Genomic DNA, 27,050 nt, shown 5'->3' with positions numbered 1-27,050 from the left:
GAGAGGCAGGACTTTGGAGAAAATTTAAACAATGTGACGCACCTCAACATAGGTCAGTTAGGATAGGGATGATGAGCGAGTGCATCAGGCTATGGGCAACAAGAGTTTTTGAATGAGCTGACGGTGATTAAAAAAAGGGAGGAAATCTGGTTCAGAGAAATAAAAAAGGAGGCAGAAGTAATGGGGCTGAATCTGAAGCGGCAGCTTACATGAATGTTGAAGACCAGTGCCTACAGTTTCCCCAGCCCTCCTTATTTCAGTCATCACACTCTACACCCCAGGCAAAAACTGAGTCATTGGAACCATTCCCGTACCAGCCTACCCAAACAGGTGCCGGAATGTGGCGACTAGGGGCTTTTCACAGTAACTTCATTTGAAGCCTACTTGTGACAATAAGCGATTTTTCATTTCATTATGGCTGGTCCATTTTGGCCCTATAATCACCTCTAGTACATTGGGAACTGTAAAAATGGCCAGGTGGTACTAACCGGACCCTCTTGAGTTCCATTCTTCCAACTCCCAGCACTGATAAAAATATATTTTCAGAATGATCCTTTCTGGGGGAACTCCTTCCCTAACGGCCTCCCCATGCTTTTCGTTTAATTGCACAGTAAAGAGGCCTTTTGGCCCAGAGTGCCTCTGCAGGTTGGTTGGAGGAGCTAAACCTTCATCCCCATTGCCCTTCCCTTCCCGTGCTCTCTTAAATTTATATTTTTCAAATATTCAGCCACAGCCCGTTAAAGAGCTACAATAGAACTTGGTTCCACCACAGTTTCTGACAGGGTGCACCCTTGTTCTAACAGCCCTCTGCATAAGGTTCTCCTAATCTCCCCCATTTACACCTTGATTATTTTAAACTCTCACTTGTTCACTCATTCCGTAATCTGTAGAATATTTTTTTAAATCGCAGTTGGAGGGGGCACAGTGGTTAACACTGCTGCCTCACGGCGCTGAGGACCCGTGTTCAAATCCCGGCTCTGGGTCACTGTCTGTGTGGAGTTTGCACATCCTCCCTGTGTCTGCATGGGTTCCACCCCCACAACCCAAAAGTGTGCTGGGTAGGTGGATTGGCCACGCTAAATTGCCCCTTAATTGGAAAAAAATAATTGGGTCCTCTACATTTAAAAAAAATCCTAATTGGCTATTTCTAAGCCTCTTTGAATTGTGAAGAGGTATCCACTATGCTTTTTCTCTTCCACTGAAAATATGTCCCAGTTTCTCCAGTCTATTCTGATAACTTAAATTAAGGGCTATGGGGAAAGGCAGGAGGAGTGAGGTAAGCCGAATTCTTGTGGAGAGCTAGCATGAACACAACAGGCCGAATGGCCACCTTCTACATTACAACTATTCTATTATTCGATTTTATATCCTTGCTAAAATATTGGAGCCCTTGTGGCACGGTGGGTAGCTTCCCTACCTCTGGAGCCGGTTCAAGTCCAGTACCAGGACTTGATTGCCATGGAAGAAGCACTCATAATGTGGGCTGATAATCAGCTCGGAAATCCTTCCACGACTTCCCTCGCCATTCCCCAAAGGGAAAACTTGCTGTGCGAAGATACACTTTAAAAAAAAATGTAACCATGGCTTCCAAAACTGGAAGCAGTATTTAAAAAAATATATATATTTATTAACGTTTTTTACCAACACAATTTTTTCCCCTTACAAACAATAACCCCCCCCCCCCCCCCCCCCCCCCCCCGTAACAAAATAACACGAAATCGCACTGAGGCAAGATATATACATGGCAAAATGGTATATTTACATAGCTTTATACACTGGCTCTCTCCCGCACGTGCCAGTTTCCCCCACCCTTCATGTTATCTCCTGCTCCTCCATCCCCCCAAGCAATTCCCCCCCCCCCTCCCCCAGGGTTGCTGCTGACCGACCTTCCTCTAACGCTCCACGAGATAGTCTAGGATTGGATTGGATTGGATTTGTTTATTGTCACGTGTACCGAGGTACAGTGAAAAGTATTTTTCTGCGAGCAGCTCAACAGATCATTAAGTACATGAGAAGAAAAGGGAATAAAAGAAAATACATAATAGGGCAACACAACATATACAATGTAACTACAAAAGCACTGGCATCGGATGAAGCATACAGGGTGTAGTGTTGATGAAATCAGTCCATAAGAGGGTCATTTAGGAGTCTGGTGACAGTGGGGAAGAAGCTGTTTTTGAGTCTGTTCGTGCGTGTTCTCAGACTTCTGCATCTCCTGCCCGATGGAAGAAGTTGGAAGAGTGAGTAAGCCAGGTGGGAGGGATCTTTGATTATACTGCCCGCTTTCCCCAGGCAGCGGGAGGTGTAGATGGAGTCAATGGATGGGAGCGGTTGCCACCGCCCGTAGAACCCCTGCGCAGACCCTCTCAAGGCAAATTTAATCCTCTCCAGCTTTATGAACCCAGCCATGTCGTTTATCCAGGCCTCCACGCTGGGGGGCTTTGCCTCCTTCCACATTAGCAAGATCCTTCGCCGGGCAACTAGGGACGCAAAGGCCAGAATGCCAGCCTCTTTCGCCTCCTGCACTCCCGGCTCGTCCACTACTACAAATATTGCTAGCCCCCAGCTTGGCTTGACCCGGACTTTCACCACCTGAGATATTGCTCCCGCCACTCCTCTCCAGAACCCCTCCAGTGCCGGGCATGACCAAAACATATGGACATGGTTCGCCGGACTCCCTGAACACCTTCCACATCTGTCCTCGACCCCAAAGAACCTACTCAACCTCGCCCCCGTCAAGTGCGCTCTGTGAACCACCTTAAATTGTATCAGGCTGAGCCTGGCACATGAGGAGGAATTAACCCTACCCAGGGCATCAGCCCACAAACCTTCCTCGATCTCCTCCCCCAGCTCCTCCTCCCATTTTCCCTTCAACTCTTCTGCTAGCACTTCCCCCTCTTCTTTCATCTCTTGGTGTATTGCCGACACCTTGCCCTCCCCGACCCATACACCCGAGATCACCCTGTCTTGAATTTCTTGTGCCGGGAGCAACGGGAATTCCCTGACCTGTCGCCTCACAAAAGCCCTCACCTGCATATATCTAAATGCATTTCCCGGGGTAGCTCAAACTTCTCCTCCAGTGCCCCTAGGCTCGCAAACGTCCCATCAATGAACAGGTCCCCCATTCTTCTAATCCCCGCCCGATGCCAGCCTTGGAACCCCTCGTCCATCTTCCCCGGGACAAACCGGTGGTTACCCCTGATCGGGGAACACACCGAGGCTCCCACTGCACCCCTGTGCCGTCTCCACTGGCCCCAGATCCTTAACGTTGCCGCCACCACCGGGCTCGTGGTATACTTTGCTGGCGAGAACGGCAGCGGTGCCGTCACCAACGCCCCCAAGCTCGTTCCTTTACAGGACGCCATCTCCATCCTCTTCCATGCCGCCCCTTCTCCCTCCATAACCCACTTGCGGATCATCACCACATTTGCTGCCCAGTAGTAGCTCCCTAGGTTTGGCAGCGCCAACCCTCCTCGGTCCCTGCTGCGTTCCAGGAACCCTCTCCTTACCCTTGGGGTCTTAGTCGCCCTCACAAACCCCATGATACTCCTACCTACTCTATTGAAAAAGCCCTTGGTGATCACGATGGGAAGGCACTGAAACACAAACAAAAACCTCGGAAGGACCACCATTTTGACCGACTGCACTCTCCCTGCCAGCGAGAGCGGTAACATGTCCCATCTTTTGAGGTCCTCCTCCATTTGGTCCACCAACCTCGTCAGATTCAGTTTATGTAGGGCATACCAACTCCTGGCTATCTGGATCCCCAGATACCGAAAACTCCCCACCGCCCTCCTCAGCGGTAGGCCCCCTATCCCTCTTTCTTGGTCCCCTGCCTATAATACAAAAAGCTCACTCTTCCCTACATTGAGCTTATAGCCCGAGAACTCCCCAAACTCCCTAAGAGTCTGCATGACCTCCACCATCCCTCCATTGGGTCCGCCACATACAGCAACAGGTCATCCGCGTATAGCGACACCCGATGCTCTTCTCCCCCTCGGACCACCCCCTTCCATTTATTAGACTCCCTCAGTGATATGGCAAGGGTTTGATCGCCAATGCAAACAACAGGGGGCACCCCTGCCTCGTTCCTCGGTACAGCCGAAAGTACTCCGACCTCTGCCGGTTCGTCACTACACTCGCCACCGGGGCGCTGTAAAGGAGCTTAACCCAGCTGATAAACCCTCCCCCGAACCCAAACCTACGCAACACCTCCCAGAGGTACTCCCACTCTTCTCGGTCAAAGGCCTTTTCCGCGTCCATAGCTGCCAGTATCTCCGCCTCTCCCTCCTCCAATGGCATCATTATCACGTTTAAGAGCCGCCGCACATTAGTGTTTAATTGCCTGCCCTTTACGAATCCCGTCTGGTCCTCATGAATCACCCCCGGGACTCAATTCTCGTGGCCAGCACTTTTGCCAATAACTTAGCGTCCACATTGAGGAGCGAGACCGGCCTGTACGGTCCACATTGCTATGGGTCCTTGTCTCGCTTTAGAATCAAGGAAATTGTCGCCTCCGACATTGTCAGGGGCAGGGTCCCCTCCTCTCTTGCCTCGTTAAAGGTCCTCACTAGTAGCGGGGCCAACAGGTCTACGTACTTTCTGTAGAACTCCACCGGGAACCCGTCCGGTCCCGGGGCCTTCCCCACCTGCATACTCCCCAAACCCTTGCTCAGCTCCTCCAACCCGATTGGTGCCCCCAAACCAGCCACCTCTTGCTCCTCCACCCTCGGGAACCGCAGTTGGCCTAGGAATCGTCTCATCCCCTCTTCCCCCCTTGGGGACTGGGATCTGTACAGCTCTTCATAAAAGGCCTTGAATACCTTGTTTATTTTCTTTACACTCCGAACCGTGGCTCCCCTTCCATTTTTGATTCCCCCTATTTCCCTCGCTGCCGTCCTCTTACGGAGCTGGTGTGCCAGCATCCGACTAGCCTTTTCCCCGTACTCGTAGGTCACCCCCTGTGCCTTCCTCCACTGTGCCTCCGCCTTCCCCGTGGTCAACAGGTCAAACTCCGTCTGGAGCCGTCGTCTTTCCTCAAGTAATCTTTCCTCCGGGGCCTCTGCGTATCTCCTGGCCACTCTCAAAATCTCCCCCACTAACCTCTCCCTTTCCATGCCCTCTGTCTTCTCCTTATGAGCCCTGGTGAAGATTAGCTCTCCCCTGATCACCGCCTTCAACGCCTCCCATACCACCCCCCACTCGCACCTCCCCGTTGTCGTTGGCCTCCAAGTACCTTTCGATACACCCCCTCACCTTCCCACACACCACCTCATCTGCCAGCAGTCCCACATCCAGCCGCCACAGCGGGCGTTGGTCCCTCTCCTCTCCCAGCCCCATTTCCACCCAGTGCGGGGTGTGGTCCGAAACGGCTATGGCCAAATACTCCGTCCCCTCCACCCTCGGGATGAGCGCCCTGCCCAGAACAAAGAAATCTATCCGGGAGTAGACTTTGTGTACATGGGAGAAGAAAGAAAATTCCCTGGCCTGCGGTCTTGCAAACCTCCATGGGTCCACTCCCCCCATCTGATCCATAAACCCCCTGAGCACCTTGGCCGCCACCGGCCTCTTTCCCGTCCTTGATCTGGAGCGGTCCAGTGCTGGGTCCAGCACTGTATTGAAGTCCCCTCCCATTATCAGGCCTCCTACCTCCAGGTCCGGAATGCGCCCCAACATGCGCTTCATGAATCCAGCATCATCCCAGTTCGGGGCGTATACATTTACCAACACCACCCACGTCCCTTGCAACCTACCACTCACCATCACATATCTCCCTCCATTATCCACTACGATAGTCTTGGCCTCAAATGACACATGCTTTCCCACCAAAATTGCCACCCCTCTATTTTTCGCGTCCAGTCCCGAGTGAAATACCTGTCCTACCCATCCCCTTCTTAACCTGACCTGGTCCGCCACCTTCAGGTGTGTCTCTTGGAGCATAGCCACGCCTGCCTTCAGTCCCTTCAAGTGCGCGAACACGCGAGCCCTCTTCACCGGCCCGTTCAGGCTCCTCACGTTCCACGTTATCAGCAGGATTGGAGGGGCTTGCTCCCCCCATGTCACTCCCGTAAGTCAGCTGACACCTGCTGACCCCGGCTTCCCCCCGCCGTCCCTTTGACACCCCCCCCCCCGTGTGGGAGTCTCCCAACCAATCCTCGATTGACCTCCTATATACAACAACCATCATACTTCAACCCTCAAACACCCCCCACCCTCACAAACCCTCAGTTAGAGTCCAACTTTTCAGTTTGTATAAAGGTCCACGCCTCTTCAGGCGTTTCAAAGTAGTAATGTTGGTCCTTGTATGTAACCCACAGTCGCGCTGGCTGCAACATTCCAAATTTTACTCCATTCCGATGCAGCACCGCTTTGGCCCGGTTGAAACCCGCTCTCCGCTTAGCGACCTCCGCGCTCCAGTCCGGGTATATTCGGATCTCTACATTGTCCCACTTGCTGCTCCGCTCCTTCTTGGCCCATTTCAGGACCCTCTGTCCGTAAACCGGTGAAATCTCACCACCATCGCCCTTGGCGGCTCAGTTGCCTTGGGCTTCCTCGCCAGCACCCGGTGCGCCCCGTCCAGCTCCAGCGCCCTCGAAGGGGCCTCCGTGCCCATCAGCGTCCCGATCATTGTGCCCGCATATGCCGCGGCATCGGCCCCCTCCACTCCTTCTGGGAGACCCAGGATCCTCAGATTATTTCTCCTCGACCTGTTCTCCAGGTCTTCAAGTCTTCCCGCCCACTTCTTGTGTAGCGCCTCGTGCCGCTCCACTCTCACCGCCAGGCCCAAGAGCTCGTCCTCATTCTCACTCACTCTTTTCTGGACCTCCTGGATCTTCACCTCGTGGGCTTTCTGGGTTATCCCTAGTCCTTCAATTACCGCCAGCATAGGCGCCAGCATCTCCTTACGCAGCTCCTCGAAGCAGCGCTTGATGAATTTCTGCATCTCCTCTTTGTCCCCGACCGCCGCCATTTTGCTTTTTTCCCTCTCTTCTCCCGCTGCTCCAATGCCACTTTTTAGGCCGTTGCACTTCGGGTCCGGTCCATAAAAGTCGGTAGGACCTCTCTCTTCTCTTCCCCACGGGTTGTCTGTAAAAAAAAAATTCCGTTGGGGCTCCTCTAGCGAGCCCGAAAGTCAGTAATCGCGGGAGCTGCCGAATCGTGCGGCTTAGCTCCGCATAGTCGCAACCGGAAGTCCTGGAAGCAGTATTTTAACTGTGGCCCAAGCAGTAACCTTTATTCTCCATTCACCATATATAAATGAAAGAACTGCAAATGTTTTTTTTAATGAAGCAATTTTAGCAACTTACCCTCCCACTTATAGGTATTGCCTGTCTGAATAACTGCGCATTGCACCTTTCTTCCAGTGGTTCCTCCGTTCTTTTTATGGTTCGACATTTCCTTGCGTTTATCTGCACTCAATTTTAGCTGACGTCCATTCATCCACCCAACCTACTAACCTGTATGTGGCTTCTTTGAGTTGCTGACAGCTCTCATCACAGTCGGTCATACTCCCTGTTTCTGTGCTGTCTGCAAATGTCGATTGCTCCCCCACCTCCCTCCAAAACCCCAGAATCCAGGTCAATGTGTTGTCAACTGCCGGGAAGATGGGAAAGTCCAACCTTATGAACCATCGGCAAACATAGTCGCAACTCTGTCCAGGGCTTCTGTACACCTGGAATGAACATCTTTTAAAATGCATTTAGAATGCATTGTACAGTGTGCATGTGAAAATGTGTTACGGTAAGCCTACTTGTGACATTAATAAAATTACTATTATAAAAATGTATAGTGGAATTTTTGTTTACATGTAGGGTTTTTTATTGCACCGTTTATGAATGAACGTCAGGCAACAGAAACATGATATCGGTCTGTACACCTAGATAGCAAGACATTCCGTTGTCTGGGGATGGGAAGTAAATGCTGGTCTTGCCTACATCATGTGGCTCAATAAATGTTTCAGGAAAAGATAGGTGAACCCTCATTGAATAAGTTTAACAAGATTTGCAATTTGGGTTTTGAATTTTCTGCTTTATTTTTTTTTTTTAAAAGGGCCTCACTGCATGAATTATTGGGCCTCACACTTTAGTTGTAAAGGATGTTTTAGAGTTACATGCACATGATATTGCCAGTTGTTTGTAAATCTTAAATAGGCCGTACAATGGTGGGATGGACAGGGGTGGTTTGCCCCATGAGGGTGGGCCTAGTCTGTTGGGGTAGTGGGAATCGGCAATACTTTTACTCACGCTTGTGTCAAATTGGCTGTTTTTCAGTGTCAAATAAATGGATCCATGAGCGTGGGCAGGAATTCCGAAGACGATGTAACTTGTCGGAGTTTGATTGATACGCTCCAACTGTGTGTGTGAATTGTCCTCCCGCTGCCCACACCACTTACTCTACATTGTTCACTGTCTTTGCCCCACCTCCCCCAAAGGTCCGTCTGACTTGAAGACCTTCCTGTTGAACGCTTTACGAAGACCTGAGCAGGAAGGTTAATGTTTTATAACCCTTTCCATTGACTGGTTTGATTGAAGCAGATTGGGCTGGTTACAAGACTGGAATTTTTTTTTTTTTTTTTTTTTTTTGCACGCTTTAAATCTCCCACTAAAACGACATTTCTCCTCGTTTTTAGAGATTTTTTTTTCATTTGCTATCAAGGAGCTCTGCTCTTTTCAACAAATTGATTTCTAAGGGGTGAATCCACAATACTAAGATTCTAATGTGAAGCTGCACCCTGGGTGAGCACGCGATCCTTGTTGGGAGCAAAGATTGTGCAGTCATCCCTTAGAAGTGTGCTTTCTTTGGGCACTTGTTGCGTCATGTGGCATTCAGGAATCATTCTGTTTGATACTGCATCTCAGAATTTGATCCGCCCTAATGGTATGCATCACTAAAGGGCAGGCCTTATGCTTCACAAGGCATCCTGATTAGCCAAGTGCGTTCCAAACTTTGGTTTTTGCAGCTGTGTTTGCTAGTTTAGTACACATGTGACGATGTCGATGGGGGCGCTGAAATCATGCAAGTTCACTGAAATGCCCCAGTGTTGAATTTAGCAGTATTCCTTTCTTTTAAAGGCAAGAAATAGATTTGAACCTCAAAGCTTTTCAAGAAACTGTTGAGCACTCTAATGAATCATTGATTTAGGGCTTTTCTTTTTCAGTTTCACCTTTACAGAGAGATGGCTAAGAAATTATTTATTTAAATGAGGTGGCTGTTTTTGCACTGCATTCCACCAAATGTTTGTGCATACCAGTACTAATTCCCACCGCGATGCACTGCACATGTGTGATACACTCTGAAAGCAAATCGTAATGCAGTTTTGTGCAGAATTTCTACATCACTCCTAACATTTGCTCTCTTGGCGATTCATTCCCACTTATTGCTGCTCTTTCTAACTGTTGAGCACCACCTCCAGCATGACCCGTTGAAACACGTGAATTCTATCCTGTGACAACGTCAGCTCCTTCTTCCAGCAGACAGAACCAGTCGGGCCCTCAGCATAAGCGTGCACTTGTTTTAAGCGTCTTTTGAAATCGTTCAGCGAAAAATGTGACCATTGTGTACTTGCAAGAAAGACTGAATTGTTACTTGGATCTGTGTCTCTTTTCCTGTGTGTTTTTTCAAGTATATATTTCAAAAGCATTGTTGCTCCTTTCCCTCTTATCCTAGTTTACCTAGATAATCATGTTCTAAAAGGAACAGACACTGGGTAAACTTTTTAAATAAACAAGTGTGAAAAGGATGAAAATGAGAACTTCTAAACCAGAAACGTTTAAGAAGAATTGGTTGGTGGTGGAGGATAAAGAATCGTGTGACGGAATAGTATAAATGGAACAACCAAGTTCCCAGGTGAATTTTTTTCAAAGGAAAAGTGTTTACTCTGTACTGTCAATTGGAGAAATTTGTATTTATATATCTTTTATTTTAAAATAAAACCAGCCCTTATCTCTGATTTCTTAATATACCTTTTTTTTTAAGTGTCATGTTTTGTACTCGGTGACGTGGGTAGTTTCCAACTCAGCACATCACAAGCTACTGCTTCAGGAATGAAATATAATCCAGGGCTGATTGATCCAAGCCAGATGGTGCCAAACCTGCCAGGTCAACAAGCTGAGAGCAGAAGCTACTGCATTTATACAGCAAGCAGCAAATGTACCGGCGTCTTGCAGTTAACTTCAGAAGTAGAAAACAGCCTGATTTTTAAATCAACATAGTTTTCTTCACTTTTTAATTAAAATAAAATAATTCTTATGATTTTTACTCCTGGCAATGGATAAGAGAACTATCGAAGCCAGGGGGCAGTGGGGGGTCGCGCGGGAGGGGCAGAGAAGGGACAGGCTCCGGATGTCATCCTTGTACGGGTGGGAGGGCCAGATTGTCCTACTGCCACTAAATTTCCCCCACAACCCCGCATTCAAGAAAGGTTTGTCTACAGGGCTGAGAATGGCCATGAGTCCTGTCTTGTCTCTTTGCGTAGCCCAAGAATCACTGCAGACGGAGGTTGTCAACCCAGGACTAGACGATTCTTATTTTTGTCCCAACAAATGGCTCCTTTTGAAACCAAAGACTTTTTTTCTCCTTTCCCCCCCCCCCCCCCGTTTTATTCAAACCCCCGCTCAGGATCTGGTATGGTGTTCCCTAATGGTTTATGGAACAGTGGCTGTGGATTGCTCCACTGCACAGAGGACAATCAAATGGTTACCAGTGAAGCAAACCTTATAGGTGCCAGCAGCATGTTCGGACTGTGCAGATCGCCCTATCCCATCAATTTAGTCCAGACTCCTTGTTGGGTTTGAGCATACCTGGGTCCTGCTCTGTCTGTCTCTCCTGCCAATGCAGAGGCGCTACTGGAATTTTGATTCCAGGTCATCTTACGAAACTTCGCTCCCTCCCTTTGAAATGCAGTTTCTCAAAGTGAGAACATAGAACATACAGTGCAGAAGGAGGCCGTTCGGCCCATCGAGTCTGCACCAACCCACTTCAGCCCTCACCTCCACCCTATCCCCGTAACCCAATTACCCCTCCTAACCCTTTTGGTCCCGAAGGGCAATTTATCATGGCCAATCCACCTAACCAGCAGGTCTTTGGACTGTGGGAGGAAACCCACGCAGACACGGGGAGAACATGCAGACTCTGCACAGACAGTGACCCAGCCGGGAATCGAACCTGGGACCCTGGCGCTGTGAAGCCACAGTGCTATCCACTTGTGCTACAGTGCTGCCCTCTGTTACCGACTCTGTATTGCCCGAAAGACAGATAGATGTGTGCGTTTTCCTTCCTCACGTGCTAGAACACTGACCGAGTGCTGCTCCAGCACATCCGGGTTCAGTGTTGTGTCCCACGTATTTCCTTTCCTCCCTGTTACACTTCAGCAGATTCTCAATAATAAAGTCTCACTGGAGAAGTGACATTTTCTCTTTTAATCTTATGGTTGTTTTAATGACCCTTGAGCAACATTGAGCTGCTGCTTTTGACAAAACAGACTTTTCAGTTTGCCACTTGAACAACCCGAGGGGAAACTATAAACTTCTTAAAAGCGCGGAGCCTGCAAAACTGCTGACGAGTTGCAACTGCTGAGTCTTACATTCCTGTAAATTTGACATTGATTGGACAGATAGCATGCAGACAGGACTAAGAATGAAAAGAAATAAACGTCTACCCTGATCTTAACCCGATTTCTTGCTACAGCTTTAATTTTTTTTTAAAATTATTCATGGATAACTAGGCCAGCATTCGTTGCCCGTCCCTAGTTGCCCTTCAGAAGGTGGTGGTGAGCTGCCTTCTTGAACCGTTGCAGTCCCTGAGGTACATCGACAGTGCTGTTCGGGAGGGAGTTCCATTTTTAACCCAGCCACGGTGAAGGAATGGCGATATATTTCCACGTCATAGACATAGAATTTACAGTGCAGAAGGAGGCCATTCGGCCCATCACATCTACACCGGCCCTTACAAAGAGCATCCTACTCAAGCCCACAAATCTATCCCCGTAACCCAGTACCCCCACTTAACCTTTTTGGACACTAAGGGCAATTTAGCACGGCCAATCCACCTAACCCGCATGTCTTTGGACTGTGGGAAGAAACCGGAGGAAACCCACCCAGACACGGGGAGAACGTGCAGACTTCGCACAGACAGTGACCCAGCCGGGAATCGAACCTGGGACCCTGGAGCTGTGAAGCAACTGTGCTAACCACTATGCTATTGTGCCGCCCTCGGTGGTCAGGGTGGTGAGTGACTTGGAGGGGAACCTCCAGGTGGTGGGTTTCCCAGGTATCTGCTGCTCTTGTCCTTCTAGATGGTAGTGGTCATGGGTTTGGATGTTGCTACCTGAGGAATCTTGACAAGTTACTGCAGTGCATCTTATAGATGGTATACAAGGCTGCCACTGTTCGTCGGTGGTGGAAGGATTGAATGTTTGTGGAAGGGGTAGCATCAAGTGGGTTGCTTTGTCCTGGATGGTGTCGAGTTTCCTGTGTGTTGCTGGGACTGCACTCATCCAGGCAAGTGGAGAGTATTACATTACACACCTGACTTGTGCCTTGTAGATGGTGGACAGGTTAGGTCAGGACATGAGTTACCCACCGTAGGATTCCTAGCCTTTGACCTGCTCTGGTAGCCACAGTATTAATATGGCTAGTCCAGTTCAGTTTCTGATCAATGTAACCCCTAGGATGTTGATTGTGGGGGATTCAGCGATGGTAATGCCGTTGAATGACAAGGGGTGATGGTTAGATCCTCTCTTGTAGGAGGTGGTCATTGTCTGGCACTTGTGTTGCGCAAATGTAACTAGCTAATTGTCAGCCCAAGCCTGGACATTGTCCAGGTCTTGCTGCATTTGGACGTTTCCTCAGCATAAAATGGATCATGGCCCACTCGAAACCAGCAATTCCCAATTTCACTTTTTAAATATTAACATGATTTTCTCCAGATTGATGCCAACCTTCTCTTATCAGAAAGAACATCCTCGCTCACTGCTATCTTCTTGAGTGAGATCCATGACTCTCCTAGCTTGAGACCTACATCAGCAGTACAGCTTGCACAGTAAGAGTTGCAGCCATCAGTGGTGCTGACGTCCACTTTACCCAGATCTGAAATTAATTGCTAGGAAATTATTTAAGGCAGCAGGTTTTGTCTACTGTTGCTAACTTTGCCTTAGTTTAATTGCTCTGTTTTATCACCTTTGCTCTTGAGTCGCCAGGTACCTTTATGATACCGCCACATGGTTCAAGTCCAAGTAATGATCAATAATCCAATACACCGCTGGTAAGATTTAAATCAAAGCACATTTATTACACACAGTATGAAAATGAAATGAAAATCGCTTATTGTCACAAGTAGGCTTCAAATGAAGTTACTGTGAGAAGCCCCTAGTCGCCACATTCCGGCGCCTGTTCGGGGAGGCTGTTACGGGAATTGAACCATCCTGCTGGCCTGCCCTGGTCTGCTTTCAAAGCCAGCAATTTAGCCCTGTGCTAAACAGCCCCTGCCAATCACTGCTCATGTACAAATTCTACGTCTAAGCTACTTCTTACAACCAACAGGCCTTAACTTGGAACTGGCCCACCAGGTCAGGGAAACGAATGGCCTTTCGTTCGGGTTCTGAGCCTGCGTGATTCGAAGTTGGTACAGATTGCCTATCTCGTAGCGAACGTTGAAGTAAGACTTACAGTTTTGAGCGGCTGTTGAAGAGTTAAGAGAGCTGGAAGCGGTTGAAGAGAGGTGGAAGAGAGAGCGCCTTGAACTTGGGGCTCAATTCTTATAGTCCCCAGGGGCTTCCCGCCTTTCGGGGCGGACCCTGTACCTGGTTCCAAGTGATTGGACTTTGTCCCAATCACTTGGTTCGATTTTCTCCAATACTGGAGCGGTTCCCTGATCGATGGGTGGTCTTGAGGTGGTTGTTCACCTCCCTTTGTGTAGGCTCCTGCTGGCGCCGAAGAGTCTGGTTTTGCTTTATGTGTCTAAATGTTGCTCATTGTTCCCGGGGATTGCTCATTAGTATGCAGGTGGCTGGTGTTTTGTTATGCTGATGGTTGCTGGTTTCGATCTCGTCTGGCCTTTCCAGAGGTAAATACACAGTCAACCTGCAGCTGCTCATTTTTGTCCTGTTGGCTGACTTTCCCATCAGCCTTTGCCGTTCACCATTTTAAATCGGGAGTCAGCCATTTTAAGTGGCTACACTGCCAATTCACACAATTTCCTGACTCATCACTGCATGTACACCTTTTTCCACCTACCTCTTGTGTAAGGGTCCTTCTGAATTATTCCCTTATTTTCCCATTATGATTTTTGATCCAGGGATAATTAATGGACGAGTATCTGTACGGCAAACAGCAGAATCAAGAAGTTACTGGAGAGAATTCTAGTTCCTGCTGGTTTGAACAGGATGCTCCAGACTTGTTGGCACCGAAGAGAGAATCATGCGGGTGGGACTCTGATTGATTGGCTGGTGACCAATGAATGGGCCCAAAGTGTTGTACTCCGCCCGGTAACGTGTGGCGATTGGATCCTATTCCAAAGGAATGCTTTTCAGAGTCCCAAGGAGGTTCTGTTGGACTCCTGGCAGCTGAGAGAGGAGATCCTACTCTCACCTCAGCCTGTGAGTGCTGTGTTTCTGAACCTACAGAGTACCTGAATGAATTAATCTACAAAGAAGACCGTTACAGGCTGCGGAAAGAGACTTTAACTTGCAGGCTTGCTGTGAAGGAAGGTGTGCTAAAACCATCTTCAAAATCAAAGATTTTTTTTCCTTTCACTTATTATTTTTACCCCTTTCTACCCCTCTGTGTTTGTCTATCTTGTGTGTGTGTGTGTGGTAGAGGATGGGGGACAAGTTAAAGTGGGTAGTTAGGAATTAGTTCACCAGTTGTATTTGATGAATATTTCATTATAGTTCTTGTTATGAATAAACAGTAATTGTCTTTAAACTTACAAACCCGGTGACTGTAATTATTGGACGGCCAAGGGCCAAAGACTTTGGGTATTTTTATAAGAATCATTGGTTACTTGTGACTCCAGGACAATTGGGGGTGGAATTGACTGCACACTTGCCCAGGGTATCATAACACTTGTAGAACACAATGAGTTTGATTTATATGCTATTAATCAGGTGTGGACAAAGCCATTTAACCTGTCTAATTCTAGTGGGCTGGAGTCTATCCTGCTTTTTAAGCAACCTATGACTACACACCTTTTCTCATAACCATATACCTCAAAAACCAAGATGGAGGAAATCACTAATTTTGCAATGTAATAATAATCTTTATTGTCACAAGTAGGCTTACATTAACACTGCAGTGAAGTTACTGTGAAAATCCCCTAGTCACCACACTCCGGCACCTGTTCGGGTACACTGAGGAAGAATTCAGAATATCCTAATGCCTCCGCAGAGACAGTGACCCAAGCCGGCAATCAAACCTGGGACCTTGACGCTGTGAAGCAACAGTGCTAACCACCACCCAATTTATCTTTTCCAATTAAGGGGAAATTTAGCATAGCCAATCCACCTACCCTGCACATCTTTGGGTTGTGGGGGTGAAACCCACGCAAACACGGGAAGAATGTGCAAACTCCACACGGACAGTGACCCAGAGCCGGGATTGAACCTGGGACCTCGGCGCCGTGAGGCAGCAGTGCTGAGCCACCGTGCTGCCCCATGATACCCAATATCAACAATAAGTCACTATTAACTGAAGTGGAAAGCATCATAGAATCACTACAGTGCAGAAGGAGGCCATTCGGTCCATCGAGTCTACACCTCCAAAAGAGCACACCCACCTCGGCCCAATCCCCTGCCACATCCCCGTTACGCCACCTAGCCTGCACATCTCTGGACACTAAGGGGCAATTGATCTGGCCAACCACCTAACCTGCACGCCTTTGGAGGAAACCGGAGCACCCGGAGGAAATCCAAGCAGACACGGGGAGAACAGTCAAACTCCACGCAGGTCACCCAAAGGTGGGTTTCGAACCCAAGTCCCTGGCGCTGTGAGGCAGCAGTGCTAACCACTGTGCAAGCATGCAGCCCTTCAGTGTATGCAGTGGTCAGCTCTTTGTCTCTAACCCTGCAAATACACCCTGCACAGTTCCTGATGTAGAAGGTTTAAACCTTTGCTGCACCTTAAAGAAATGCTTGGGTTTATATACCCCCATAGCTCATCTACAAAATGTTTCCAAGCACTTTGCATACCATATATTACTCACTGTCTTTCAGCTAAGATGTTAAATCAAGGCTTTGGCTGCCTTCTTAGATGGCTGTAAAAGATTCTGGCACTATTTAAAGAGCAGGATTTCTCCTGGCATGCTCACCAAGATTTATCTTCAGTAATGCCACCAGGAATAACTGGTCATTCAGTTCATTGTTTGTGGGACCTTTCTGTGTGCCAATTGGCCACAAATCTGCCACTAAACAAAACAGCATTGCTTACTCTCCAAAAGAAATCTCTTGGCTGCATGCGCAGTGTCCAGTGAATGTAAAAGTTGCGACATGAAACCAAGTTTCTTCATATTTTCTAACGGGGTGTGATTTGTGTAGATAATAGCTATTAAACCCGCGGGGTCTCAATTAAAGATCTAATCCAAAATGTAGCATTCCGACTGTAGCCCGGGGCTGGTGATCTAATCTGTGACAGAGTAAAGCTGCAACCATCTGATGTGAGGGTAAAAAAACGCCACAGATTGATTCAAACCAATCAGGTCCACAGGTTGCAATGCTGAAAAATCTAACAGGATGAAAGGGGGTGGAGGGGAGAAAATTGAAGAGGAAATGAGAAAACTACTATTTCTTAAATTAGCCAACCCTTCGCATCGTTTTTTTTTGCGTGTTTGGAACGGTGCAATAATATAACTTTCTCTTTCCTCTCTCCAAGCCCATCCACGGCTTAGATAATGTGGCCATCAAAGTCCAGGGTAATACTTCGCCTGCTGGACTCTCCAGCAAATGGTTTGCCCTCCATTTTAAGCAAGTGAATGGCAAACAGCTGATGGAGCCTGCGCAAATGCAAAATCCCAGCCTCCGTCTTTCGCGGCATCCACTCCTGAAATTCTAGAATTGGTTACAGCACTCCTGACCCAGTCTTTCGCCGATTTCCCCCTCCAAATTCACTGCACCCTCCAATCTTTGCATCTTCTCTTCCTGTATATCCACCTTACATTAGTGATTCCTGTACCGGCTGAGGTTATTGCCTTCACACCCTCGCCCGAGGTGTGGTGACCCTCGGGTTAAATCACCACCAGTCAGCTCTCCCCCCTCAAAGGGAAAAGCAGCCTATGGTCATCTTCACACGAACATATATTTACATGTACATCTAATGCTTCTTGCCTGTCACAACTGCAAGATTTTCCCTTAGCAATGCATTCAACCACCAATTTCCCAACTGTTTTGTTATGCTCTTGACGTCGCATAAGCTGCTTCCTTGATGTGCTGTTGCTAACTTTGGTTGGCTCTTAATTCGTTGCCCGTTGGGTCTTTACTGAATTTGCTCTGTTTCTATAACCTTTGCTCTAGAGTCGCCAGGTATCTTTATGATACTGCCACAAGGTTCAAGTTCAAGTACTGATCACTAACTCAACACACCAATTAGTAAGATTCAAATCAAAACACATTTATTATACACAGTAAATCACTACTCATGCATAAACTCTACTTTCTAGACTATTCTCTATCACGAAAAGGCCTATACTTAGCTTTGGAACTGGCCTACCAGGTCAGGGGAACAAATAGCCTTTCGTTCGATCTGAGTCTGCAGGATTCAAAAGCTGGTATGGACTGGTAGCTAGGAGCGCCTAAATCGTAGCGTGCGTTGATTGGAGACTTACTTGGTTGATGCGGCAGCTTAGGCAGTTCACTCTCGAGGGTTGTTTCGAGCTGCTGAGTGACCCTGCCAAGAAGACCGAATTGAACTTGGGGACTCTATAGACCCCAGGGGCTTCGTGCCGTTCTGGGCGGACCCCGTATCTGGTACAAGTGATTGGACTACGTTCCGATCACTTGGATCGATTTCTCCAATACTGGACTCGTTCCCTGATCGCTGGGCGGTCCCTGAGTGTCCGTTGGCCTTGCTTTGTCTTGGCTCCTGCTGGCGCCGAGGAGTCTGGCTTGGCCTTATTCACCTTAAATGTTTCAATTGTTCCCGGGGATCGCTCATTAATATGCAGATGGCTGCTGGTTTCAGTGCTGTTTGGGTTTCTGCAAGTTCTAATACACAGGAGACTTTTGCACCTGCTAGTTTTTCCTGGCTTGGCTGAATTTCCCTGCATTCTTCGCGGACCTCCATTTTAAGCCGGGAAGTGGCCAACCCAGGTGGCTACAGTGCACTCTGACAAAGGAAGCTTCAGACTTGGAGATAGCTTTAACACATTTATTACTGTTAACGATTCTCCTACTTGGATTCGACTCTACTGTTAATCCTGTTATAGCTACTCAGACTGATGAACCAGTCTGCTACAATCCACGTGGTGGGTGTGATGTATTTCAAATCAACCCTGTGTCTGTACTCATTGAGTGTCTCCACTGGAGAGAGACTACTGAGCATGTGTGATGTGTCCTTTTATATGGGTTGGTGTAATGCCCTCCTGTGGTAGTGTCACCTCTGTGTGTATCGTGACTGCCAATTGGTCGTGTCCTATCTTACTGACCTATTGGTCGACTGTCTGTGTGTTATGTCTCTGGTGTTCCCTCTAGTGTCTAGCTAGGTGTAGTGTATGTACATTAACCCTTTGTGTATTTACAGTGATGTATATCACCACACCAACCTCCTGCTTCTTCCTCGATGCCCAACACATCTAAGTGTGTTGCTATTGTAACAGACCCATATCCCATCAAGGGAGCCCAAGGGTTAAATGCCTTGCATGCTATTGGTGATTTCTACATCCTGACATTAATGGGTAACACCAACGTGACTGTAGAGTTAACAGTTGTGATGTAATTGCTGCAAGGTTGTCCAATAATTGTGGCCACATTGCCAGGAAAGTAATGCTATCAGAATACATTAACTGTCACTATACAATCCTGACCTTGTAACGGACTCAGTTAGGTATGATACAAGGCACTGTAGCAAAGGAAATCTTTCCAACTGACTCTGTTTCATTTGGTCACACCTATTCTTTCTATGCGCCAATAACTCAGTGTGGGGAGAAACAAATCTTCTACCTCTCCTTTGAAATTTTCATGCTAATTCTGGCCTTATTTATCACTTTATAATTTTGAACACTCCTAACTGCTCTCACTGACAATTCTCCCAAATTTCCTCTGCTCCAGTGGTTCTAATTCAGTGACCACAATTGGGTATTCTTAAATATCTCATACTGACTCGATCCTCTTATCTCGAGTATTATTTGAGTTAAACTATGCTGCACACTTCCTGCGGATTCTAGATCCTCTCTAAAACAGTGTGTTTGATTTGTGGCCTAACTTTTTAAAAAATATATATTTATTAAAGTTTTTCAACAACACAATTTTTTCCCCTTACAAACAATAACCCCCCCCCCCGCCCCCGGTAACAAAATAACACAATCGCACTGAGCAAAATGTATACATGGCAAAATGGTATATATACATAGCTTTCTACACTGGCTCTCGCCCGCACGTGCCAATTTCCCCCACCCTTCATGTTATCTCCTGCTCCTCCATCCCCCCAAGCATTCCCCCACCCCCCCCCTTATCCAGGGTTGCTGCTGCTGCTGACCGACATTCCTCTAACGCTCCGTGAGATAGTCTAGGAACGGTTGCCACCGCCTGTAGAACCCCTGCGCAGACCCTCTCAAGGCAAACTTAATCCTCTCCAGCTTTATGAACCAAGCCATGTCGTTTATCCAGGCCTCCATGCTGGGGGGCTTCGCCTCCTTCCACATTAGCAAGATCCGTCGCCGGGCTACTAGGGACGCAAAGGCCAGAATGCTGGCCTCTTTTGCCTCCTGCACTCCCGGTTCGTCCACTACTCCAAATATTGCTAGCCCCCAGCTTGGCTTGACCCGGACTTTCACCACCTGAGATATTGCTCTTGCCACTCCTCTCCAGAACCCCTCCAGTGCCGGGCATGACCAAAACATATGGACATGGTTCGCCGGACTCCCTGAACACCTTCCACATCTGTCCTCTACCCGACAGAACCTACTCAACCTCGCCCCCATCAAGTGCGCTCTGTGAACCACCTTAAATTGTATCAGGCTGAGCCTGGCACATGAGGAGGAGGAATTAACCCTACCCAGGGCATCAGCCCACAAACCTTCCTCGATCTCCTCCCCCAGCGCTGGTTTAGCTCACTGGGCTAAATCGGTGGCTTTTAAAGCAGACCAAGGCAGGCCAGCAGCACGGTTCGATTCCCGTACCAGCCTCCCCGAACAGACGCCAGAATGTGGCGACTAGGGGTTTTTCACAGTAACTTCATCGGATCTCTGCATTGTCCCACTTGCTGCTCCGCTCCTTCTTGACCCATTTCAGGACCCTCTCTCTGTCTGTAAACCGGTGAAATCTCACCACCATCGCCCTTGGCGGCTCAGTTGCCTTGGGCTTTCTCGCTAGCACCCGGTGTGCCCCGTCCAGCTCCAGCGCCCTCGAAGGAGCCTCCGCGCCCATCATCACCCCGATCATCGTGCCCGCGTATACCGCGGCATCGGCCCCCTCCACTCCTTCTGGGAGACCCAGGATCCTCAGATTATTTCTCCAGGTCTTCGAGTCTTCCCGCCCACTTCTTGTGTAGCGCCTCGTGCCGCTCCACTCTCTCCGCCAGGCCCAAGAGCTCGTCCTCATTCTCACTCACTCTTTTCTGGACCTCCTGGATCTTCACCTCATGGGCCTTCTGGGTTATCCCTAGTCCTTCAATTACCGCCAGCATAGGCACCAGCATCTCCTTACGCAGCTCCTCGAAGCAGCGCTTGATGAATTCCTCCATCTCCTCTTTGTCCCCGGCCGCCGCCATTTTGCTTTTTTTCCCTCGCTTCTCCCGCTGCTCCAATGCCGCATTTTTGGCCGTTGCACTTCGGGTCCGGTCCATAAAAGTCGGTAGGGGACCTCTCTCTTCTCTTCCCCACGGGTTGTCTGTCAAAAAATTCCGTTGGGGCTCCTCTAGCGAGCCCGAAAGTCCCTAATCGCGGGAGCTGCCGAATCGTGCGGCTTAGCTCCGCATAGCCGCAACCGGAAGTCCCGTGACCTAACTATTGACTTATACGAGATGATAAATACAATGTCATTCTGTCCGTTTATATAATGCCCAGAATCCAATTTATATCTATTCTGGCACAATATCCATTTTAGTTTGAACAGCAATTAGGCTACCCCTCGGCCCGGTGATCAGGATTAAATCTCTGTGTGGTCCCAAAGTTGCTGTTGATTTGGCCTTAACTACATCTGTGTTCGCTGTGATCGGCCATTTCTGTAAAATGGGAAAACAGCAGGGTGCAAGTTCCATTTGTCTTTTGTTTGGAAGTGCTGACTGGGCGCATTAGCTCTTAGAACAGTGCTTATCAGGTGATACTGTTCAGACAGCAGGTACCAAGGTCTACATTAGATATGAGAATGCGTAAAGGCAGTTTCTGGGGAGGTCCCATAGGTATTCATTTTCAAACATTGCGTAATAAGTGCTGGATTTTCCTGCAATTCCGACATCCTGAATTTTTTAAGTGTGATAATTCCCCAAAAAGCGTTGTTGCAGAATGATAGGATGCCGTTCTCAAAGCGCTCAAGTCCAGATTTCACTTAACGTTGAAATACTAAGTAAATGGGGTTATGCTGATCCATTCTCATGAAGCTTCTTGTACCCAGTCAAAAAGCAGCACTCGGGTAAAACTGGAAAGACATCAGTACAGATTCCAGACATGAAAACCTGCAGCAGTGACCATCACATCAATTGGTTAGAATGCAGTGTCTGTTAACATGTTAATGACAGGAGAACAAGGTAAGGAAGCAAGGTCTAACCCTGGTCACATCAGTTAGACAACATGGGAGGAGAGAAGTAAAGTGGGTTCCAAGTTGTTGTGATCAATGTGTAATTTTAAGTTGAGCATTTGTGTGTTCAGAAAGGTAATAATGGATTCAGTTTCATTTAGGTTTTTTAAAAACCACGTTTTGGTGCCCTGGTGTCTGAACAGACTGTGACTAAAAGGCTTCCGGTCTGTTTGTTGGGTTTGTTTGTATAATGTACATTTTTAATGAGGTTTTACAGCCCATTGAAGTTAAAGAGATAAAGGGTTAAAGGGATTGCAAGTTTAGTGAAAAAATGGAAAAGCTTTACTGCTAACAACAGAGAGCCAGTGACGAAAGAGAACATGTTGGAAAATCTCAGCAGGTCTGGCAGCATCTGCAGGGAGACAAAAGAGCTAATGTTTCGAGTCCAATGACCCTTTGTCAAAGCTGTGTCAAACACTCATTCCAGGTTAAGCAGCGTTTCACTTGCATCTCTTCCAATTTGGTCTATTGCATTCGCTGCTCTCAATGTGGTCTCCTCTATGTCAGAGAGACCAAACGCAGACTGGGTGATCGCTTTGCTGAGCATCTTCGGTCTGTGCGCATTCAGGACCCTGACCTTCCCGTCGCATGCCATTTTAACAAAAGACCCTGCTCCCATTCCCACATGTCTGTTCTTGGCCTGCTGCAATGTTCCAGTGAAGCTCAACGCAAACTGGAGGAACAACATCTCATCTTCCGGTTAGGCACGCTGCAGAAAAGAGCTTTGACAAAGAGTCATCGGACTTGAAACGTTAGCTCTTTTCTCTCCCTACAGACGCTGCCAGTCCTACTGAGACTTTCCAGCATTTTCTCTTTCGTTTCAGATTCCAGCATCCACAGTAATTTGCTTTTATAGAGAGCCAGCGACACTAACTCAGAAGAAACAGGGGTTGAGAAAGAGAGTGTTCAGTGTGTGTGTGTCAGAGAGAGGACACAGGGACTTTTTAAGTTCTCTAAGAAGAAAGGTCGAGGGCTAGTGGGACAGGAACTAACTGACTAAGCAATCAGTAGAGTGATTCATTTAGCGGAGATGCTACTGGAAGACTTGAGTTTAGGGAACTCATTTGTTTGTTCTGCTGTTGAAGCAACAGTGAGTTTAGAATCCGATTTTGGGTTTTTCGGGTTGGTTGAGAAGCGTCAAGTGAATATTCAGGAATTAACAAGAAAGAAAATGGGGGCAACTGTGCCAGCCACAAGTGAGAAGCCTTTGTGTCAAGCTAAGTAACTCCTCACTAGTTTATGTGTCTGTAAACATATTGCTGGGGTAAAGGAATAGTGGGAATTTGAATCATCTTGGGCGATGCCGGCACGCGATTCTCCGCAGAGTTCTATGAAACCACCCTCGCCGATTCTCGGCCCAGATGGGCCGAGTGGCCGTCGTAAAAAACTTGAGTCCCGCTGGCACCGTCCACACCTGCTCTCAGCCGGCGGGAACTCGGCGTGGATGGGTCGGGGAGCGGCCTGTGGGGAGGGAGGGGGATTCCGACCCCGGGGGGGGGGGGGGGGGGCTCCGATGTGGCCTGGCCCGCGATCGGGGCCCACCAATCGGCGGGCCGGCCTCTCTGGCTGGGGGCCTCCTTCCTTCCGCGCCAGTCCCTGTAGCCCTGTGCCATGTTGCATCGGGGCCGATGCATTGAAGGGAGCCACCGCGCATACGCGTGTTGGTGCCGGTGCCACTGCGAATGCGCGGATCCCGCCGTGCCCAGTTCACAACAGGATCAGCAGCTGGAGTGGCGTGTAGGGGCCCGAATTGCTGATCCTAAGGCTGTGTTGACTCGTTTCCGACTGTATCAACACTTAGCCTCAGGATCAGTGAATCCCTCCCCTTGTGTTTATGCTTTTTGTCTGGTGTGATATAATTCAATGTTGTTGTTTTAATAAACATTGTATTCTTTGTATTAGGAGCTAATCAGCAGACTCCTGTGAATTTGTTCAGTAATTTTCTTCCATGGTTTTTTAGGATCTATTAAGCAAGGTTTCACTCTGGGATTTGACTTGCCCAGCAGCTGGAATCGTGACACAGTCAAGGAGTTCATGCAGCTGGAATTGTGACAATATAAATATTCCCTATCCAGAGCCTGAAATCTATTCATTCAAGGCTTCCTAATTAACAGGCGCTGATTAATTTTTCTTTCAAACTGTGGCCTCAGCACTTGACCATACTGTCATGATATTCAAACACACATCACAACACACACTTCATGATAGACAGATCAACAGACCAATTAGCACACATAACACGACAGCCAATCACAAACAAGAGCAGACACAGTATAAGACAAGAAACACGACACCTCCTGGGCAGTCCATCTGGATACAGGACAAGGCCAGGACCTCATTAACAAGACACTCACACTGTCACCACGTGCTGAGTACCAAGTCAGATGTGTAAATAACTAGTTGGAATAAAACTGCGTTGTACCAATCGCAACTGTGTTGGTTCATCTGTACCTCAGAGCACCCAACACCACATGGTACCAGTGAGTGAATCGATACTTACCGGCAAATCTGCTATCCTGAGCCATGGACACCCACAACAAACCGCAGCTGTTGCAAGTCGCTGGGAACCTGGGAAGCTCTTCAAGCAGCGATTCGAACTGTTCATGGGAGCCAATGAAAAACAGGGCGCCTCGGACGAAACAAAGATTGCCATGCTCCTCACTACCGCAGGTCAGCACGCCATCGATGTATACAACTCCTTGGTGTTCGCGGAAGGCGAGAACAAATCTAAATATGACACGGTCCTCCTCAAGCTCGACCAGCACTTCAACGTTGAGGTCAATGAAAGCTTTGAGAGGTATATCTTTCAGCAGCGCCTACAAGGTAAGGATGAGCTCTTTCAGTCCTTCCTGATGCACCTCCGCATACTCGCGCAGTCCTGCGGTTACGGCACCACCTCAGAGTCCATGATCCGGGACCAGATCGTTTTTGGCGTTGCCTCCAGTGGCCTACGCCAGCAGCTTCTAAAAATTAAAGGCCTGACCTTCGCATCTGCAGTTGAAGCCTGTGTCCTGCATGAAAATGCGACCAGCCGCTATGCCCAATTTCAGGCAACCGAATCGGCACGGAGGGGGTCCCAGGCGATCGAATCGGCAAGCCAGGCCGCCCACGAGGCCGAACGCATCCAGGCAATCGAGTTTCTCCCGGCCCGCGGCCCGGACGAGGGCGGCCGTTTCTCGCGTTTTTTGAGGCCTCCCGCGTTTGTGCGTGCCAAAACCTACGGCAACACTGAGGGACGTGCTGCGCAGGCGCGCCCGACGCAAGACCGAACTGCGCATGCGCAGTGGACCATCCAGCCTCCACATCACGACATCCAAACCGACGACACAGATGACCAAGACGCCTTCCGGGTTGCAGTCATTGATGTGAACCAGGTCAACACTATCAATCCGGCCGACGAATGGAGTGCCACCCTGACGGTCAACCGATCGCCAATCACTTTCCGCCTGGACACTGGCGCCTCCGCCAACCTCATAGCATGGTCAGCATTCTATGCCATGAAGGTCAGACCACCAATCCAGCCATCCCGTTGCAAGATGACTACAACAGGAACGTTATCCTGGCCATGGGATCCTGCCAGCTCCAGGTGACACACAAAACACACACGGCCACACTCTCGTTCGAGATAGTTGGCTCATCGAAGGACTCCCTGCTGGGCGCACAGGCATGTAAGGCTCTCCACCTTGTGCAACAAATTCTCTCTCTCTCTCCAGACGGTACATCTGACTTCCCGGATGCACAGTTCAACGCACAGCTCCAATCGTTCCTCGCTCACAACCAGGAGGTATTTGAAGGCATGGGAACACTGCCATACACCTACCGAATTCGCCTCAAACCGGACACCATCCCGGTCGTTCACGCACCTCGCAGGGTTCCTGCGCCACTTAAAGACCGCCTCAAGCTGCAGCTGCAGGATCTCCAGGACCAAGGGGTCCTATCCAGGGTCACGGAGCCCACGCCATGGGTCAGCTCCATGGTGTGCGTCAAGATGCCCTCTGGCGAGCTCTGCATCTGTATAGACCCCAAAGACCTCAATAATAACATTATGCGGAGACATTATCCCATACCCAAACGGGAGGAGATCACCAGTGAAATGGCCCAAGCGAAGATATTCACAAAACTGGATGCTTCTAAAGGATTTTGGCAGATCCAACTGGACCCGTCCAGCCGAAAGCTATGTACCTTCAACACCCCTTTCGGCAGATTCTGCTACAACCGGATGCCATTTGGCATCATCTCGGCATCCGAGGTCTTCCACAGAATCATGGAGCAGATGATGGAAGGCATCGAAGGGGTGCGAGTATATGTGGACGATGTCATCATCTGGTCCACCACACCGCAGGAGCACATACATCGTCTCCAACGCGTTTTTGCCCGCATACGGGAAAACGGCCTGCGCCTCAACCGAGCCAAGTGCGCCTTTGGACAGACCGAATTGAAGTTCCTGGGGGACCATATCTCCCGGTCAGGGGTCCGTCCGGATGCAGATGAGGTGAGCGCCATCACAGCCATGCCGCAGCCGGCCGACAAGAAGGCTGTCTTGGCATGGTCAACTTCCTAGGGAAATTCATTTCCAACCTTGCCTCCCACACAACGACTCTGCGCCACCTTGTCAAAAAATCCACAGAGTTCCAGTGGCAACACACACACCAGCTGGAATGGGAGGAGCTCAAACTCAAACTCACCACGGCATCAGTGTTGCTGTTCTTCGACACGTCTCGTCCCACCAAAATCTCAACTGATGCCAGCCAATCCGGCATTGGAGCAGTGCTCCTGCAGAGGGATGACACATCGTCATGGGCCCCGGTTGCCTATGCATCGCGGGCCATGACCCCCACAGAGCAGCGCTACGCGCAAATCGAAAAAGAATGCCTGGGCTTGCTAACCGGTTTAGACAAGTTCCACGATTACGTCTATGGTCTTCCACGGTTCACGGTCGAAACTGACCACCGCCCCCTGGTCAGCATAATAAACAAGGACCTGAACGAGATGACCCCTCGCCTCCAGCGCATCCTACTTAAACTCAGGAGGTATGACTTCTAACTGGTCTGCACTCCAGGGAAGGACCTCATCGTGGCGGATGCCCTATCCAGAGCAGTGAGCACGCCGCCAG

General features: G+C 48.9%; 1 protein-coding gene across 3 annotated transcripts in view; it reads left to right on the top strand.

The window, feature by feature from the left end:
• The window catches only part of p4ha1b (prolyl 4-hydroxylase, alpha polypeptide I b), a 112,029-nt gene extending 102,080 nt beyond the window's left edge, over positions 1 to 9,949 (top strand). For all 3 annotated transcript variants that reach the window (XM_072491476.1, XM_072491474.1, XM_072491475.1), the window contains exon 15: positions 8,271 to 9,949. In XM_072491476.1, the coding sequence (XP_072347577.1) occupies positions 8,271 to 8,341 (71 nt within the window). In that variant the 3' untranslated portion in view covers positions 8,342 to 9,949. The remainder of the gene's footprint in view (positions 1 to 8,270) is intronic.
• Positions 9,950 to 27,050: the final 17,101 nt, after the last annotated feature.

Source organism: Scyliorhinus torazame, chromosome 28, assembly GCF_047496885.1.
Source record: "Scyliorhinus torazame isolate Kashiwa2021f chromosome 28, sScyTor2.1, whole genome shotgun sequence".
Classification (NCBI taxonomy): Eukaryota; Metazoa; Chordata; class Chondrichthyes; order Carcharhiniformes; family Scyliorhinidae; genus Scyliorhinus; species Scyliorhinus torazame.
This window is presented reverse-complemented; position numbering and strand designations above follow the sequence as displayed.